The sequence below is a fragment of the Opisthocomus hoazin genome, chromosome Z (genome assembly GCF_030867145.1).
Source record: "Opisthocomus hoazin isolate bOpiHoa1 chromosome Z, bOpiHoa1.hap1, whole genome shotgun sequence".
Taxonomy (NCBI): domain Eukaryota; kingdom Metazoa; phylum Chordata; class Aves; order Opisthocomiformes; family Opisthocomidae; genus Opisthocomus; species Opisthocomus hoazin.
Window position 1 is genome coordinate 70,795,705 of NC_134454.1, and position 20,136 is coordinate 70,815,840.

The following is a 20,136-nucleotide window of genomic DNA, read 5'->3' on the forward strand; positions in this document are numbered from 1 at the left end:
TTCCTTCACCCTTCATTGTTCTGACAAAACTACTGTTTCTTCTCCACAACATCAGGTGAAGGCAGTTGTGTAAAAAAGTTTTAGTCCGTATTTTCCCATGTTGTGTTTATTAGTGATGTTTAATTGCTTGTGATGAACGGAGCAATCGTTTTCTAATTAAAATCAATACAAAATTTCTCCACCCATTGAATGTCCTGTGCTTTCTCTTAGCTAATGGCTGCTTCTGAGTAGAAAAACCCCAAAGCAACACAAAATAAAACCAAGTGCTTTTTGAGGTGTTCATGGCATTGAATGTGCCCAAGACTGTTAATACTGAGATGGGCGGAAGCATTTTTAACAATAGGTCTGTTTGCTGTTTGACAAGCCATTGTTGAAGCACTTAAAAATTTCATTGCATCTGTAAAATGGCAGTAGTGGCATCCTAAGGTAAAGATTGGTTTATGTTATGAACAGTGCTTTATCGTATTGATACTCATTTCTCTGGCGGATGGTTTTTCAGCTGATTTTTTGACATAATATTGCTGATCTTGGTGTATTCTGCAAACATATTGCACATCCAAAACATTATGTACACAGACTATCTGTACTGCAGCAGACAGAGCTTTCCACATGAATTGACAGCTGCAAGCAGTAGATTTTTATCACCGTTTCTTTATTAAATGCAAAGTACATAAAGGGGTAAAATCTGGAGGTTTCAAATACAAGACAGTTAGGAAATGCACATTTATTGTGTCCCGCAATCAAATGTAGCTGCTGAAACTTTATTTTCTGAAGCGTAGCAGTCCACTACACCTGTGAAATCTGGAGCTCTGCTGCGGAGAATCTACCGAGTTTTTCAGGTGTCTGGAGTTCCACCTAGCATCTCACTAACTTTCAGGGTATTTGCAGAAGTAAAGATACAGAAGAGGGCAGTATTTACTCAGCATGCAGTGGGGGCACAAACAGCTGGATTAGATTCTTGGTCAGAAATACTCATCCATCTAGAGCTCAGTCTGAATGTGCGACGCAAGCGTGTTGGAAGCCTGAGTCGCAAATACCCCTCGCATGACTCCATGGCTGACAGTATAAGCTACAAATGCTGGTGTAGCAGAGCAATGTATTCTCACCCTGTTAAGTTCAGATCTGCTCTAGAAAGAGATGTATGTATTTTCATCTATAAGGACATCAAGCTGCTAAAATTCAGCGTGGGAATACCACTTTTACCAGTATAATGAAGCTATTTTTAAAAGTGTGTTTCAAAGCTAGATACTGTTACACAAGTACAAAGTAGGAAATTACTTGGTCAAAACCCAATCTCTTAGACTCCCCCTATGGTTTTCCTTATCCACTGAAGGTATTCCTTTGTAAGTCGAGTGTAGACACCAGGGCCGTCAACACTACCACACTTGTTTGGCTTCCCGAAAGCCGTGATGCCTCTCATGACATTATTGCATTTTAGAGGTCCGCCAGAATCCCCCTGCAAAAAGGGAAAAAAACCCTGTCATTGAAATTTACAAAAGCTAAAAGTGCTTCTTTTAAATAAAATTTGCACCAGCTGCATGGAGGAAATAAAAATATAGACAGTGCTGTTGCAGATTTTTTTTTTTTCTCTTTGGGAGTTAGGATTTTCGTTAGCAAAAAGGAAAAACACTTCAATCTGATCTTTCATGAGTGAGTAATGGGGAATGAATCGAGTTTAGTGCTATGAACAGTCTTTCTGAATACGAAAAGAATAAGCTGGAAACTTTCCTCTTGAAAAGCAGAAAGTCTACAGAAATTGGCACCTTTTTTGTTACTTCATTACAAAATAAAATTCAATATTTAAATCTTTTAAAAAGTGATAGTTCTTACACAGTTGTACATTTGACTTGGGGCCTAGGCGAAATGTTTTTCATCAGCAAAACCTGTTTCAAAGCCCTCTGACATCAGAAAAATGGTTCCACTGAAGTTAGCTGCTTGAGAATGGGCTCATAAGCTATTTTGTGGAGATTTTTCTGTTAAAATCATTTTACTGAAGAAGAGAATAGCTATCTGCCATGCCTGGGTGAAACCACAATATCCAAAGTCTGTGAAGGTGAATTTATTAAATGTAAGTTTTGAGTTTAAGGCTTAGAAGAACAAGCCTTGGTAAATTCCCTCATTTTTAATACAATTATTCATTGAACTAAAGAGAGGCAGAAATTATAAATGTGTAAAAGCTAGTGCTTTAATATAATCTATGTGGATATAGACAGTAAATATACTTACAGAACATGAATCCTTTCCTCCATTCTTAGCCCCTGCGCATATCATGTTGTCTGTTATAACAGGGTTGTTTTTATAATGCTTCTTGTCGTTGCAGATTTTCCTGCTGATGACAGTGACATTGACCTCCCGCAGGGTATCAGAAAGCTTTCTCAGATGATTGTGAGTTTTTCCCCATCCTGCTACTGTGCAAATTGTTCCTGGTTTTGGGTCATCATCTGAGTTAGGCAGGTCAATGGTATCCACAGCTTTGTTAATTTGTGCGCTTTTCTGAAGCTGTAGAAGATACGGAAAATAGTTATTATGGAGCAGAATCTAACAGAGGCCTCTGCACGTTAACCATGGGATCTTTGCCATTGTGGTGATGGGGGTTTACTACAATCCATTTCTGAGATTCCTCAGCTCTTTGTGACAGGATTTATGTAACCAATGTAAGAATGAGGAAAGGGACTATTCTTTGTCTTGTGAAAACCCACTTAGCTTTTGCTGAAATACTAGCTCTAAAAAATACCCTGTTTTACTTCTCTGGCTCTCAGACCTTTGGAAGGACAAAATCACTGAAGCTGGAAAAACTGAGAATCGGAGAAGTCAGACATTCTTAAGTAGAACTGTTCAAACAGAACATTAGGGTATTAAACCAGATTGTTTCTATGTGTGAAATTTGCTTTTTTCTCTGGTCAATCTTTATTCTTTCACAGAAAAAAAAATTTGAAATATCTTGGAGCAGCTCCAGAGTTTCTCTGCTTCTAGGATTGGCATGCATTACAGGAATTATTGATTGCCTTAGTTCCCAGTGCATCCCTCATTCCTCAGTCTGCTGGATTAGCAGACCAGACTATATCACCTCAGAAAAAAAGTCACCAGAAACTCCCTTGGCTCATTTCCCTCATGAGAAGGAAGAAACTGGTACATCGTAGCAGATGCATTTTCCGTAAGTAATATGTAAGTCTATACCTGCAGCAGCATAATGTCATTTTCCTTACGGCTGGAACAATAGCATGGGTAGCGAATTTGTTTCGCAATGCGAAAAACCTGTTTTTCTTTTTCTCTTGCCTTCTGCGAATGAGCTCCAAGAATAACACTGCCTCCTTCCCTGAGAAGAGAGACAGCATAGTTAGTGGGGTTCACGTGCTGTAACTCCGTAATTCTTTGCTGTTAGATGTGGTGCTATACTGTCCAGCTGCTACAGAGTCTCTTTTCTCATGCCTGAAAAGCAATAGTAATTTAGAAAAATAGAAAAGATTATCCTGGTTTTACAAGTAGTTAAAGAAAAGCGACTCAGTGAATGAAAATTCCTGCTATGCTATTTTCAGCTTCCCAGGAGCATAGACAGGGTTCAGGTGCTTGACTCTGAACCTACCCCTATTGCTTTCCTTTGGGAACTGAATGAGGGGTGGATGCATCAGCTTTGCTCTTGGTAGTGCTGTCACCCACTGTGCCCTCTGCAATTTGTGCTGAAAATGTAGAATGGCTTACAGCACTGTTAGTTCAGAGATTATCATGACTGGACTGAATTGTACCATTGCTTTACCCTAACACCATTTCAACGCCATGTTCTGAGTCTGTGTGAGACATGGCTCGTTCCCTTTCTCTTAACTTGTCCTGCAGCTTCATATACTTATGAAGTGGTGACAGCATTGTGCCTGTTGGGGCTCTCTGATGTAGAAACCAGGAGTCTAGCACTCCTTGGTCAAGGAGCCCAAGCAAACCTTTACATCAGACCATGGGTAAAGCTGTTTGTGAGAAAACAATATATGCTACAGCTGAATGGGAGAATATTCTTTGAGCAGATGTGTAGGCGGCCCTCATTTGCATCTTACTGTGGCAAACACAACCCTGAGGAAGTGGTTGCTCCTTTTGTTCAGCTATTAAGAGCTGTCTGACTGTAGACTGATCATCACTAGGTTAATTATTTATTGTATTTTCTCTTATATGCGACGAAATTCCAATCATTCGGAAACACACTTTACCTCATGTTAATATGACAGCTTTTCTGCCCTGTGCTCTCTTTGTAGTAGGTCCCATATATCTCCCTGTTTGGACTGGGACAGGAGAGATGGATACACTTCTCTGATGTCTGGAGAGTCCAGTGATTCACTGGCCCCGGGCAGGCTGTTGACAGAGCCTGTGTGAGGTCTGGCTCAGCAGCAGCTCCAGTCTTCCCCACAAAGACAAGGGGTGGGAGGTGTCGTTTAAACCTCACATCTTGTCTCGCTCAGGGACTCTGGGGGGCCAAACAGCCATTTGCATCTTGAGTCAGACAGGAAGAAGAAAGGCTGGCTGACAAGCCAACATGTCCAGTAGAGTAGAGATTTCTCAGTGTCTCCTGTCATCTGCCTGGAGGATTTTTGCTCCTGTATAGCTGCGTGCTGTCTCCCTCTGTGGTGAACTGCGTATCTTTTACAGAATAAAATGACAAGAATTTATTTCTGTTTTCTGAGCAGCTATTTAGACTGCCCAGTGCTCTGCGCTAGTGCACTTGTTGACTGAGAAAACAGGGATAAACCTTTCTCCCAGATTTACTACTTCAGTGTTGCTATTCTATGCTTGCATGCAGCTAGAAGCTTGTAAAATACCTCTTCAGAAACAGTGAAGATAGTATACCTTGCTGTATTATTTTTCACTCACTGAAACACGTTTGTCAATAGAAATTATAAAACACAGTAATCAGAACATGATTGTGGTCATGCTAAATACGCAAAACCATCAAGGATATTAACTTTCCTTCTCGAACAGGTACACCAGATACTCACTAAGGGCAATCTCTGAATCAGAGTAAGAACTTACACATTACAGTGGGCAGCTGTTAACACCCAGTTTTTCTTGATCAAAGCTCCTCCACAAATAGATTGTCCATTTGCTCCTTTGATTAGGGCCATAAAAGGTCTTGAGTGTGGTGTTACTTCAGCTCCTCCAATGATATCCACACACAAACCTAAAAATAAAAATAAGCCACAATACACACAGATAGGCTGACAAATACTGTAAGACACTCACAGTGTCTTAGAAAAAACCGTTAATGTAATTACAAAGCACACAGACATACAAGTATGTACACATATCACAATGCTGGTCTTCAGGGCAGGCTTTTAAAAAAGTTCAGCTGTACTACTTCTGTATGTTTCAGTGGGACCAAATTAGATCAGTGGGGTGAACTTCGACAAGAAAAACACCGGCGTGTTGTTGCTCTTGCAGAGATTTCTTCTCTTGAAGTTCACTGCTATGGTTAATTTCTTAGCTTTCATTGTGAGTAACAACATCAGATCTGCCACATGATAAATGTTATACAATATGTGACTTATGTGGACTCCTGAAAACGGGGCTATGTAGTGTAAGTCACATTACATTAATGTCTTTTTCAGAAAAACAGAAAATCAAGAGATTAATGTATGTGTATGCCTCTGGAGAGAAAGGTCAGAAAATCATAAAGTTAACTCCTCAGAACTCCTCCAAATATCCTGTCCTCCTTGCAGCTTTAATTAATACTACCCATTCACAAATTATTTTGTTTGTACAAAAGATCAAACACATGCAGACAAAAGAGCTAATAATGAGAACTCAAATAATAATTGTGACCACTTCCTTTCCATTAATACATCTTGGCTTAACTGGAACTCTGTACATCAGCATTTACCTTCAAAAGGATTGAATGGGACACTTACCTCCACGAATTACCAGGAGAATGACAGCAGCAGAGGTGGACAAAGTGAGGAAAGCTCCCATGATTTCTGTCTGGTGTTCCCCCTTATTCACTGCTTAATATATATATCTAAATGAAAAGGATGTGGGTTTTGTTTTTCCTCTTAAGGATATTTGACATTTGTAACTGTGACAAAGGCAAAAAAACCTCCCCAACAATGCAGCTCACAGCAGAGGTGTTAGAGAGAAATTGCGTCATCTGTTGTGGTGTGAAGACAGGATCTGCCCCCCCTTCACGTTCTCTCTGTAGCATTTGCAGAGAGCTAATGCATGAGTACTGGGGTGAGACCTTGCAAGCCACTACGTGTCCAGTTACACAGTGGGACTGAGCTCACATAAATTTAGGCTTGATTCTGTTGCCCACATGAAGACATATAATATTCTAGATAGCCCAGGTGGCATCAGGTCAGAGATGAATCCCAGACCATTCCCCGTTAGAGAGTTATCTGTGTTGTACAGGAGCCCCTCAGGGCCTAGGAATCTGGTGTTTGATCTTTTCAACATCTGATCCTACCTGATTAGTTTTGCACTGGATGAGCATCCAGGTAGCACTGAGTGTGATTTAGTGGCCTAGAGCTAAGGGTATTATGCCATTTAAAGTGTCTTAAGGTGTCTTCTCCTGATGCAGGAGGCCATGGGTCTTCTGTAGATGCTATGTGAGATTTGCTAGTCCTGTGCCTGTGTCTGGGAAATGTAGGGTATCTCAAATGTCATTAAATGCGTAGTTTTAGGCAGCTGAATTGAATCCTGAAAACGGAATAAATCTTATTAGAGCCTTATAAAGGCACAGTTCCTCACTTCCAAGTATATACCCAAATAATAGAAATAACTTTCCTCCATATTAAATAGTTTGGAATATCAAATGTTCTGTTAACTAACTAGGTACATTTAGTAAAGTGTCACTACGACACAGCCTGGAAGGCTTCTTGAAGACTTAAGCCCAGTACAGTCAGCCTGCAGCAAGCTTCTGCATTCTGGCTGGGTCATGTCTTTGAGCTCAGCTGGCCCAGCCTGATGTGAGTTTTACCTGTAGAAGACCTTGGACCGACAGCTGGTTCAAATTTGCTGTTGCCCTCCCTTCTGGGACAGACGGTAATTGTTGGTCATTTCTCTGAAGAAGGCTATTCTATAATGTGGAGATATTTTTAGAAATCACAAAGCTCTTTGTCACTGATGTGGCTCACCAGAGACACTGTCATGTATATGACATGGTGTCAGCCCCATACACTGCAAAACCACACCAAGCTTTTAATTTGCTTTCATTTTTCTCCTCACTACCTGCACATCCCCTGTAACTATCAGGAGTTTGTAGCACTAGCGTTCTTTTTTCCCAGTGTTCTGCTGAACACAGTATCACCAGGTATCATAGGTGCCCTTCTTTCATTTATCACTTATGAATATTTGCCAAAGTCTGATTTTATGACATTTCAATTAGCAGTCTTACCATACTGAAGCTAGTTCCTCTCTGCACTATGCACAGACATGATCGGGATGAGCACCTGCGAGCAAAAATCCTGTACACTGAGGCCTGCTTAAACTCATAGTAGTAGATGATTCATCCTTGGATATTCCTATATGAGGTGCCGAGTCTGGTGAAAAGAGGTTTGGTGTGTATCATCCTATGTTTATCTGATCTGTTTTCAAGAAAAACCTATTTGGGAGACACAGAATAAAACATCAGCAAATGTTCCTAGACGTTTTCCAGGCAACTAAGATAAGTGTCTGCTGACCATCTAAAAACAAATCTCATATATCCTGTTTGTATTTTTTTCAATATCTAAATGCACTTCTATTTGCTTCTAAATCCTACTTACTTCTAAAGACATTTTTCTGTAACTCTATAGATATTAGCGTACCCCTGCCTTTTAACAAATCCCCTCTAATCCTGAGAGATCCCATTTACATTGATAATTAAAATTAGGAAGGTGCAGTCTAAACTATTGTTTGATAATAACTGACTGGTTTCTGTGCAAGCTTCTTCTGAGCAACAGCTCTGACAATCGCATAGTCCTGAGATTGATTGCACAGGTATTAAAGATCACATTGATATGCACATAATCAGCTTCTAGTTTTGTACCCAAATACTTTTGTCAGAGCATCCTCTTCAGCTTATAACTTAGGTAGATGAGAGTGAAAAATTAACATCAAATTTTAGGCCGTGCAGTGAGTTGGCTGGGTTCCTTTGGTTGTGGAAATAAGTTAATTTATGGTCAAGTTTAGATTTTTTTTGCCTTTTGCATGTAAAGGGAAACCTCAAAGCAAAACTTCCTTCTCTATTTGAGCGCATTGTCAATTTTTTTTGTTAGCTTCTCTGATGTATAAGCAATTGGTCTTCAAGAGGACTGCCATATGCAAGCAAAATGCTCCACCCTTTCCCCGTGCAGTGCCCATGAGGCACAGCCACTCTCTCAGCAGAAACCACTGCCTGAGTAAAAGAACGAGGGTACCCAGCTTCTATTTCTGCCTTTGTCTTGGAGGAAATTTCCCATGGCCATTAAGCCTGAGGGTCAGTGGGTCACTTTCAGCTCCGTTCTGCACTGTGTCGAGTGCTTCTGTCTGTTATCTCCTACTCAGTCGTTTTGATCATTTTGCTTCCCCAGTGACTATGCTCCTTGTTCCTTCCTGCTGCTTTCTGTGGTGCTGAAGGTGAACATCAGGTGTGATTTCAGGAGACCAACACAGGAGACCAGTTTAAACAGCAGCTCTAACCCTTCCTGAGCTGGTGGGTGCCCGCGTTGTGGCAGTGTCTTGGCTGGGCACAGGGCTGGTGCTGGGACTGGGGAAGGGAGGGCAGGAGTGGTGCAGAGCGAGCAGCTGCTGGGAGCACAGTGGAGCAGACATCTTCTCTGCCTCCTCCCAGGGCTGCCCCAGCCCCATGCTGATGTGTTTGCCTGGCCATATCCCTCAGCGGCTGGGGGACACAATCCCAGGGACTGGCTGGGAAAGGGACAGGACATAGCTGGGGATGCCAATTTTAATTTCTTCTCTGGTACCAGTGTCTCGTGATATTTACCTGTTGTCTTTTCTGCCTTAGCTATTTGCTCAGCTTCCCTATTTTCATCTATTTACTGTATGGTATCACAGAAAAATGTAACAGATGTAGTAGATGTAGTTAGTAGATGTAGTTAGAGAGTCCTCGAAGCCTTGTCGTGAATCAGCGTTACTTCTGTGAAACTGAATGTACTTGGCAGAAAGAATCCAGCATTAGATACTGTGCTCTGGAGACACAAGCCTTCTCCTGCCTGGTCAGAACATGGGTCAGAACATGCGGAGAGGGACCTGGGTGTCCTGGTGGACGACAGGTTAACCATGAGCCAGCAGTGTGCCCTGGCTGCCAAGAAAGCCAATGGGATCCTGGGGTGCATCAAGAAGAGTGTGACCAGCAGGACGAGGGAGGTTCTCCTTCCCCTCTACACTGCCCTAGTGAGGCCTCATCTGGAGTACTGTGTCCAGTTCTGGGCTCCCCAGTTCAAGAAAGATGAAGAGCTACTGGAGAGAGTCCACCGGAGGGCTACAAGGATGGTGAGGGGACTGGAGCATCTCCCCTACGAGGAGAGGTTGAGGGAACTGGGCTTGTTCAGCCTGAAGAAGAGAAGGCTGCGAGGGGACCTTATAAATGCTTATAAATATCTGAAGGGTGGGTGTCAGGAGGATGGGGCCAAGCTCTTTTCAGTGGTGCCCAGTGACAGGACAAGGGGCAATGGGCACAAACTGAAGCACAGGAAGTTCCGTCTGAACATGAGGAAGAACTTCTTCCCTCTGAGGGTGACGGAGCACTGGAACAGGCTGCCCAGGGAGACTGTGGAGTCTCTTTCTCTGGAGATATTCAAGACCCACCTGGACAAGATCCTGTGCAGCCTGCTGTAGGTGACCCTGCTTCGGCAGGGGGGTTGGACTAGATGACCCACAGAGGTCCCTTCCAACCCCTACTATTCTGTGATTCTGTGATTCTGTCTGTTGCCTGTTTTGTCTCTTACGCTGCTTTCTAAGCTACCTACTTAGTTGCAGGGTAAAGCCATAAAGGACTTGAACATTATTATGCCTTTAGGACCCTCTTTGCAGGGATAACCTCCGGTGGATGAGTAATCCGAGGATTGGCTGGAGGATGGAGAGAAATTTTGGGGTAACTAGAGTTGGCTTTTTTCTGAGCTGATGAATTCTAAAAGTCACATCTTTTCTTTTAAAAGAGCTTTGGAAGAGAATTCTGAAATACGAAATGTGTTACATTGTATGACATCATGTACCTGTTTTCAAACTGGATTATAACTAGTAAGATTCTGTGCCACAAAAATAAGCATTTCAGTGCTAGAACCTCATTCAACAATCTGCAGAGTAGCCATTCTCTAACTCTTGAATAAAAATGAGACCTATCTATACAGGGCAAGTTACATTTCTGGTTATTTCTAAAGGAACTGAAGATGACAGCAGTTTTTTAAGTTCTTCACATAAGGGCATACTGTTATTTTGTAGTGGTTTACCAGCAAGGCATGCAAAACATGGGTGCAAACACAGAGTTTTGCAATACAGAAATGTATCTTCCACCACAGTGTCTTTTTATCTTTTTCTTGTGACCACTGATGAGATATTTTGCTTGCATTTGACACTTGCATGGTCTAGGATTTTCTGCATCTGAATCCAGCACCCTCAAAAGTTACTGCTAAGAAAATACAAATTTCTCTGCCCTCCATGTGTGTAGCTTGTCTGTTGTGTCAGGCATTCCTAAGCTTATCAGACAACAGATGCCTGCCAATTCTCTGTGGCTTTCATAAAATGAATGTATGAATCTTTTTCAGTCTTTCAACTGCAGACGTTACCTGGGCAGTATAATTCTGCAGAGGATTTTCTGGCTGCTGATATATCTTGATCCACAGTTAGGGAATGACTGTTATAGTGTACGTGCCCTCAGTTTTCCTTCTCACTGCTGTTCTGTGAAGCCATTTCAGGTGGCCATTGTATTCATTCTGCAATTTGTTCACCAGCTTGAAGACGGCCAGTTTCATTCTTCTCACATATTTCCATTTTTTTTCCTTTAAAATCGAAGGAGGGCTGAATTCTCTGAGGGGCTTAGGTTTTATTATACATTCATCCCATGTAATGCTCAGGAATTTTCTTATGTGCTTATTTTCTAATATAATACCTGTGGACTGCTGAAGTTCCTGTAAGACTTGGACAAATTAATATTGACACATGTTGGGGATTCAAGAAACAGGTATGTTTTAAAGAAACCTGAAGAAAGAACCTAAAGAAACCAAGCTGCAGTTAAATAATACAATATTAATGATGTAAAGGGAAACGACAAGATTCTTAAAACCTTGCAACCACCGTTTCCTGTAGGGGACATTTAAATAGAAAAGATTGTATCGTAATTTACAATGCTCTTGTCAGTAAACAGCAGCAGCTATGACAAACCACCTGTTAGCTCTCCTGCTCTCTCTAATTGCTGTTAGCCTGCCGCCGAGATGTAAGTACTTATCTAAGCATAAAAATATCCAAATTCCCCATTCCTCTGGACGACACATAACGTAACTGCACTTCTCTTGCATTTCAGATGGCTGCATGGACATTATCAGAGGACACGTTGTGCGTCCTTATTCCTGGCCTTATATGGCTGCTATCCAGATAAACAACGTAACTGTGTGTGGAGGAGCTCTTGTGGAAAAGCAATGGGTTTTGACAGCAGCGCATTGTGAGTAAGTATCTTAAACTGGGGCAATTTAAACTCTTCATTGATGTGGGGCATGGTGTGCAAGCCTGTAAGAAAAGAAAGGTGGATATTGATTTTTTAAGAATTGTTAAAACATGCAGTTCTCTCCCTAAACTGATCTAAGAACTTGTCATTCTGTTTTGAGTTGTTTTGTAAACTACTGATCTGCATTGTGTGCAGTTAACCTTCGTTAGTCAGATCCAATTCCATGTTACAGTATATGGACTGTGTTGATAAAAGATCCAATTTCTTAGTTATGCATCTGAAACAGCAGTCTTAGAGAAGAGGATATATTCCAAAGTGCTTTAAACAAATGTTCCCTGTTTGCCTGGGACTAAGCCTCAAAACACTCTGAGAGATGAAGTTGAATTAGATAGAAACACTATTTCTCCCATTTTAAGTGACCTGGGCTCACAAAAACTGAATGTCAGTCGTAACTATGAGAAGCAGCCGTGTCCCTTTGGCAAGTCAAATGTGAGCACAATCATCCTTTCCTCAGGTGGGATACTCCAAGGGTGGCACGACTGTTGAACAGCTGGCTCAGGGTAAGGAGGACATCTACTGTTCATGTTAGGAAGTAAAATGCCCTGGTTTTGATAAAATGTTCTCTAAATTGTATTTTAATTTTCCTTTTTTTTCTGTATTTTAAGTAACTAAAAGCAAACCAATTACAATAAACTTGTGCAAACCTGACCTACTCAAATACAGTGTAGGCAGCTTGGCCAGCCTTCTTCCATCAGTTAGTCTGAAAAATAGGACATAGCTCCTTCTATCTAAGTGAATTTGACTTTCACACTTCTGCTGGATCAGGTTTGGTTGCATTTTTTGTAAGGGTAGAAGTATTCACACTTAGCATGTGGTGTTTTGGACATTTACCAAACAAAAATCAAGCCTTCCTCTTTGGAATTAAGGGTTTTTTTTAATGGGAGCTGGAGTCTTTCACTCTTCAGACAATGGGTCAGAGATATCCAGCCAGTTATGGTTACAAAAATTCAGATTTGGGAGCTATTCAGTGAAAAGAGCACTGGTTGTCTCTGGTCCTGTAGAGAGTGTGCTCTGGTTGCTGGTTTTTGTTCTAACAAGCACATCAGTTTGGGCTGAATTTAAGTCTTTGTTGTTGGGCAAACTGAAACAACATCTGTCTGGTCTTTTTCTCCTGATCTGTATGATGGTGCCCATGCAAAACCCACCTACATCTACGCTATGCCTAGACTGTTGTTAGCAGGTGCAATTGCAGTGCACTTAAGCGTTCCTGACTAATGACTATTAGTTACTTCTGAAATAATTTTTGTCTGAGAAAAATAGCGTGAATCCAGCAACATGAATTTCTGTGTGGCCTGTAAACAACTTGCCAGAGACCTAGATGAGGTGGCAGTGGGCTTTTATTTTGGTTTTTTGGTTTTTTTTCCCCCACCAGCTTCTCTGTAGGCACAGTGGCTGGTTGCCTGGGTTTTCGGCAAGTCCAGCAGTTGCATGTCTGTTGGGGATGATACATGAAAGAGTCCCAGGCATGGAGTTCTGTGAGTCTTAAGGCATTCTCACTGTTTAAGTGTGCTTTGTAGATAAAAAGAGAATTTTTTTAGCATCTAGCACTGACTTTGCAGCTACTTTCACAAGCAAACTTTCATATACAAATAAATTCATTGTATCTTTCAGTGAGACATGCAGCTGGAATGAAGAAAATAACTTTTTTTTTTTTTGTAATCAGTAAAGTCTTTGTTCTGGCTTGAATAAGTTGTCCTATGTATAGTGAGAGATGAAGCATGGGAAACCAGCAGTATGCCCAGTCATCTTACTGGGCTCCATTAAGTTTTGCAGGGCAAAATGGAGAAAGAAAAACTCCAATAAATACATTTCTGATGATACTCAGAGAGGTTGTTGGAGAGGGAGATTTATGAGCTACTTAACTTACTGTTTATTAGCAGATACTACATATTATTCTCTTTGGGTTTTGGGAGTCTCCCTTTTTAATATCCACTGTAGTGGTGTCTTGAGTTAGGCAACACCCATCCTTCTTCCGTAATGGGCTGAATCCTGTATTTAGTGAAGCTAAGGACAAAACACTTATTAATATTAAACACAGACACTTTAGCAGAGCACTTACCCATATGCATAATGCTCAGAATGGGTAATGAGTATCGTTGTGTATACTGACATCCTACTGATGTTAACAAGACAGCCTACATGCTGTTAGTCAGGCATGTCCTTTGCAGCATAAGGTCATAAGTCTAAAGGAGACCATTAAAACACTAATGGAAGGCATCAGTACCAGCAGACCTTATGCAAAGGCCTTTACTTAAAAAGCCAGTAGGCTTTTTCATGAAATTAATTGCAAACTCTGGAAATCCATGAAGGTCAGCTATCACACCATAATTTCACCAGATGGATTTACAGTAATGTTACTTTGCAGAGGAAAATAAAAGCTCATGCCAAAACATTGAAATGAACAATATTCTTCCCTGTGTCTTCATCATGTTGTTGTAAAATGGAATTGTGAGTGTAATGTTACATGTCTTTTATTATCTTGAGAGACGTTGCTCAATTCCAGTAGTGACCTTCTCTCCCTGTACTTTCTTTAAATCACAGATCAAACAAATCAGAAGTTAGAGTTGTTCTTGGAACTCATCAAGCATCCATAGCTGAAAAAGAACAGCAGATATTTAAGGTTATGGACTACTTTCCTAATCCTCATTTTGACAGGTCTTCCATGGAAAATGATATCATGCTCCTCAAGGTATTGTGTTAATTACTGTTGTATTATTGTAAAAGGAATTTTGCTGATAATCATTTTGGCTGTTCTTTGATACCGAAGAATGCATTGTTTAGACAGCTTAACAATATCACAGAACACCCTGCTTTTGGTTGTACCAGTTGAGATAAGGTTACAGGATCACTGGCGCTATGAGCAGGGATGACATTTCAAGTGCATTCTGTGCTCTAAAATTCTATTTAACCCACTCCCTGCAGCAACCCCTCCAAAACCCCAGAACACATTCCTTAGTAATTTTTCAAAGGCAGTGCTGAAGTGATGTGTGCGATGGAATCTGGATCACAGCTGTATCCTAGAGGGATACCTTGTGCTGGACTAAGCAATAATGGAGATGAAACTTACGGTTAATTGTTAATTATTTAGGGTAACCACATAAAGTAACAGTATGGGTCATATAGGACATAGATGAATTCAGCTCCAGGAGCATGTAGTGGTCACATAGTGAAGAAGGCTCAGGACACTGCAGAATGAAGCACGGAAAGATGTGCTCGCCAATCATAGAATCATAGAACAGTAAAGGTTGAAAGGGACCTTAAAGATCATCTTGTTCCAACCCCCCTGCCATGGGCAGGGACATCTTCCACTAGACCAGGCTGCTCAGAGCTCCATCCAGCCTGGCCTTGAACACTGCCAGGGAGGGGGCATCCACAGCTTCTCTGGGCAACCTGTGCCAGTGTTTCACTACCCTCATGGTGAAGAATTTCTTCCTAATATCTAATCTAAATCTGCCCTCTTTTAGTTTAGAGCCATTCCTCCTTGTCCTATCACTACACACCCTTGTGAAAAGCCCCTCTCCATCCTTCCTGTAGGCCCCTGCAGGTACTGCAAGGCTGCTATAAGGTCACCCTGGAGCTTTCTCTTCTCCAGGCTGAACAGCCCCAACTCTCTCAGCCTGTCCTCCTAGGAGAGGTGCTCCAGCCCTCTGATCATCTTTGTGACCCTTCTCTGGACCCGCTCCAACACATCCATGTCCTTCTTGAGTTGGGGGCTCCAGAGCTGGACTCAAGACTCCAGGTGGGGTCTCCCGAGAGCAGAGTAAAGGGGCAGAATCACCTCCCTTGACCTGCTGGCCACACTTCTCTTGATGCAGCCCAGGATACAGTTGGCTTTCTGGGCTGCAAGCCCACATTGCCAGCTCATGTTGAGCTTCTCATCCACCAGTACCCCCAAGCCCTTCTCCTCAGGGCTGCTCTTGAGCCACTTTCCGCCCAGCCTGTACTTGTGTTTAGGATTGCCCCAACCCACGTGCAGAACCTTGAACTTGGCCTTGTCGAATTTCATGTGGTTCATGCAGGCCCACCTCTCCAGCCTGTCAAGGTCTCTCTGAATGGCATCCCTTCCCTCTAGCGTGTCAACCACACCACACAGCTTGGTGTTGTCGGCAAACCTGCTGAGGGTGCACTCAGTCCCCCTGTCCATGTCGCCGACAAAGATACTGAACAGCACCGGCCCCAGTACCGACCTCTGAGGCACACCACTCGTCACTGGTCTCCACCTGGACATCGAGCCATTGACTGCAACTCTTTGAGTGCGTCCGTTGAGCCAGTTCCTTATCCATCGAGTGGTCCATCTGTCAAATCCATGTCCTTGCAATTTAGAGACAAGGACATCATCATCCTAAATGCCGAAATGCGGCAAGGCTGTAAGAATTTCCTGCATACTAGCTCCTGCTCAGCCTGGCTCATGCCTCACATGTCCCTGCACTGAGAACTCTGTTAATCCAGCACTGGGATTGACACGGAGGCAACCATCGGTGTTTTGAACAGGGTGAGGGCAGTCTCTATATGGCAAACCTGTAGAATGTCAAATAGTTCTGAAGGACTGCCTTCCTGGTACCAGCCGTTTCAGTGCTGACCCAAAGTCCCTGAGAAAGATAAGACTTGTACATCATCATACCTTCAGGAACATCATGGCTTCAGTACAATGCCTAAGAAATCTTGGATGGATCTTTATTCAGGCTGTGCTTTAATGTTACGCCTGTGATTATGAAGAAATAGTTTTATGTAAGAGATCAATATGTACATTTAAAATAATTGGTCAGGTACAGTATATTAGAAATATTACCACACTTCTGAAATAATTGGTGTGATTATATGGAAAAGGAAGTGATGACTTGAACCTTTTTTCTAATATTTAGATGTTATCGCCAGTTTGGTATAATGACACAGGAGAGAAACTAGCAATGTCCCTTTCTGGAACTAGCTGGAGCATTTACAGACATCTGTGCCCCCAGCGACTTATCACTGCCCAAGTGTGAGAAGGTCCTTCCCCTGGATGGTAGTGAGCATTCTCCATCTGCTTTGTTGCAAAAGCAGAAGGTTCATTTCACTGGCTTCTCCTGTGGCCACCAGCACCAGGATATTTGTGAAGACAATAACAAAAATGGGTTGCTAGAAAGTAGTGGTTCTAGAGCTGAAAGTTACAGCTCTGTTCCAGAATGACATGGATACCATAAAACCCTTCATCTGAATATGACACAGGAGCAGGTATAGCATTAGCACCATGGCTCATGTCCCATCTCTACAGTTCTGCTGTAATGCAGTACTAAGTGACTTGGGATAAACTTTTGATCTTTGGAAATTCCCACTAGCACAAACAATAATATAAGTCAGGATTTTTTGGATAAGCTTGTGATTTGTTGGAGTGCCTTTTTTAAAAGGTGTAAAGCTAGAACAATTTAACTGACACGTATAACCACCTGTGAAATAAGTCATGGTGCGGTGATCACGCGTAAAACAGAAAAACCCTGTTCAGTAGCCATGAGCCCTTACCAAGCACATTGAGGATATGTGCTCATGTTTTGCTATGTTTTCATTTACAGGCTTAAATTGGCCTCTGCTGAAGAATGAATCTGTCGGGTAAATGACAATAAAACACAGTCAGTTTTGATCATCTAAGGCCTTTTGAGACTCTCAAAGCAAAAACTTGGCGGTTTGAAGAGTTCAAGACCTCATTTTCCCGCAATTATGTTGCTGCTGTCATGTCTAATTGGTTATAGCTTTTGTTTTCACTTTTGTTACTGGTACATCGCACTTTGCTTTGAGACATTTCTGTGTGTCAGTCAGGCACCAGAGTCTGATTTCAATACAGTTCAGTGGCAAGTTAGGTTCTTGAATAGGATATAGATCCAATGGTCTAACTCCTGTGCAGGTTTTTAATTTCCTGCTGTCATCAGTGGGAAGCTGAGCTTGAACTCACTACTGCTGCCATAGATAAGGAGCTGCTATTCAGGGAAATTCTTATGAATTTGCAAAGGGGCAATTAATCTTAGGATCAGTTCCTAAATATTGAGAAATGATTTATAAGGAAAGTGTTGGTAAAATGAGACTAAATGCAAATTTGTACTTTCTGCACTTTCTGCATGAGAAAGCATTCTTTTTTCTTCTTTTTTCTAGCTGAATGGTATTGCAAAGGTGACTAAATATGTGCGATGTTTGCATCTGCCTGGTTCTTGTGAAGATGTCAAACCTGGCACACTATGCAAGGTGGCTGGCTGCGGAAACACATCTTGAGGAAAACCATCAAAATATCTGCGGGCAACAACTCTTAGAATTGTCAGTAGAGAAAGCTGTGAGAGCAAATATGGGAATGACGGAAAAATAACCAGCAACATGTTGTGTGCTGGAGCAAACTATAAGTTTTGACGAGCGATACTTGCCAGGTAAGGAAATTTACAAAGACGAAGGAATGTGCTTTTAACAATGGTTCCTTTTTCACTGAGAACAAAGCAGCGCTAGACACTTAATGAGGCTGATCAGATTCACAGTGATTTTAACCACATTTTTAGGAGACTTTATTGCTGTGAAAAAGAAGCGTTAAAACTTTCAGTAGTTTAGGTCAATGTACACAACAAGATCGGGAGTATGGGAATCTGAGTCTGTGAACATCTTGGTAACTTCAGGTGTGTTTCTTTATCTAAGGTGCTCTCCTTAGGCACCACCTGTAGTTACTGGAGAAAAAGAAGAACTTTCAGGGTCTGAATCATCTGATCCTTTCCAGATGTCAACATCTGAACAGTACAGAATTAAGTGTACTCCCAAAAGTGCTGTCTGGATCTTGCTTTTGATGTATTCTGTGCTGAGTCCAGAAGGGCCAGTTGCTAAAGCAGTGAGAATCAGTTTATAGCGACAATAAAAAATATCTTTTGAAATAGAATTATGATAGCACTGTGCTGGCATACAACATTTACATCAAAGGCTCCCTCAGGCTTTAAAAGCAATCTGTCTCCCTTATACCTCACCCAACTCCAATGAAGTGACATAAGCCAACTGATCCATTTCATAGGTTGGAACAGACTGGAAGCAACTTTTCCAAACATGCTTATGCACTGCAGGTGGCACTGTGTGCTCCTCTTGAGGGCAACAAACGCACACTGGTAGTTACTTCTGTTTTGTGTTCTAGGGAGATTCCGGTGGGCCATTAATCTGTGCCGGTCAATACAGTGGGATTGTTTCTTTTGGAAAAGGATGTGGAAGAAGAGGCATGCCTGGAGTTTATACACGACTGACTGAAAAATATATTGACTGGATTAAAAAAATAATTTGCCTTCATAGAGACCCATGAGACAGGCAAGACATTTTTAATAAATACTGTGGTGTGCGTTACAACTAGATGCTGCTGCTTTAGTGCACCACTGTTAAAAAGTACCTCCCAGCTTTACAGCTTTACTAACACCACCACAACTTTATGAGAAGAGTTCAAAATATTCCCTTTTGTACGGATAACATGTTTACTCACCTTTAGTAGGAAACTGCCTCATAGATAACACAATTTGTATTGGACTTCACCCTACTTCTTAGTGTGATGGGAAAGTACTGCTCACCTTATTCATTGTGCCTGGAATGAGGCAACATTTCTGAACGTGTACTTACAGAAAAATTCAATTTCAGACTGGTAGTGAGTAAGATGTCTGCTGAATGGGAAAAAATAGAACAAAAACTTTGAAAGTTCAAATATTTTGCTGTGACATTATTCAAAACCAAATACTTCAATTCTCCATTACTAAATATTTAACTAAATTAATTTTCAGCTGTTAAAGTATTAAATAGATAAATATTCTTCCAATTAATCTTCCATTGTGAGAGAAAAGAAAATTTTGTCGTCTTCTTTCTAGATTATTTTCCCTAATTTTTTTTTTTTTTTTTTTGTGATGAGATCAACAAAATCATCTCTTCTCACAGCTTCGTTCATGATCTCGCCCTTTCAGTGAATGGTCTGTGGAAGAAAGTATAAATACTGATTGTAATGGGAGCAATTATACTTCTCTAACACAGTGCCTATCTAACATCTGTTAAAACAAACAGGAATTTTGCTATGGATTTCAACAGACTTCTACTAAAAGAGGGACCTGCTGTGTTTCTGAAGAAGCATGTGGTTAGCCAGGTATATTCCCATTCTCTTCCAAATATTCTCAAGGTCTTTTTTTTTTTGCCGACATTTTAGAAGTGACCATCTGCAGGGTTTCTCTGCTTCTTTGGTTGTTGCATTAATATGTACCCAATACTGTAAACTTTTGGATGTTGCAGAGGCATGAATAAATAACTCCCAACACATCAACATACTAGCCGTGATTGTTGCCCGGCAGCTGTGTGACTAGGCTGGGCAGAGCAAGACCCGTCTCACAGCGGCTGTGCAGCTAAAGGAGCAAATGGACACTGCAAAGCTGGCTTGATAGTCAGCCATAGTGCAGTAAAGCCTGCTGGTGCGGTGTATGGGGGCTTGATCCAATTCTTGCCGAAGG

At 41.6% G+C, this 20,136-nt stretch overlaps 1 protein-coding gene and 1 pseudogene across 1 annotated transcript; one reads left to right on the forward strand and one right to left on the reverse strand.

The window, feature by feature from the left end:
• Positions 1–647: 647 nt before the first annotated feature.
• LOC104337787 (granzyme A) lies at positions 648–5,970 on the reverse strand. Its single transcript, XM_009943773.2, has 5 exons — positions 5,886–5,970; positions 5,011–5,158; positions 3,178–3,316; positions 2,227–2,499; positions 648–1,456 (listed from the first exon to the last, which is right to left on the reverse strand). The coding sequence occupies exons 1-5, from the start codon at positions 5,944–5,946 to the stop codon at positions 1,298–1,300; spliced, it is 780 nt and encodes a 259-aa protein (XP_009942075.2). The 5' UTR covers positions 5,947–5,970; the 3' UTR covers positions 648–1,297.
• Positions 5,971–11,322: 5,352 nt separating this feature from the next.
• LOC104337786 (granzyme A-like) lies at positions 11,323–18,959 on the forward strand (annotated as a pseudogene).
• The last annotated feature ends 1,177 nt before the right edge of the window (positions 18,960–20,136 follow it).

Excerpts from the sequence above, each read along its gene's own strand:
- LOC104337787 (XM_009943773.2), bottom strand. The coding sequence starts at position 5,946 with ATGGGAGCTTTCCTCACTTTGTCCACCTCTGCTGCTGTCATTCTCCTG. Across the intron at positions 5,159-5,885 it reads TCTCCTGGTAATTCGTGGAG|GTTTGTGTGTGGATATCATT; the intron begins GTAAGTGTCCCA and ends TTTTATTTTTAG. Across the intron at positions 2,500-3,177 it reads ATGACATTATGCTGCTGCAG|CTTCAGAAAAGCGCACAAAT; the intron begins GTATAGACTTAC and ends TATCTTCTACAG.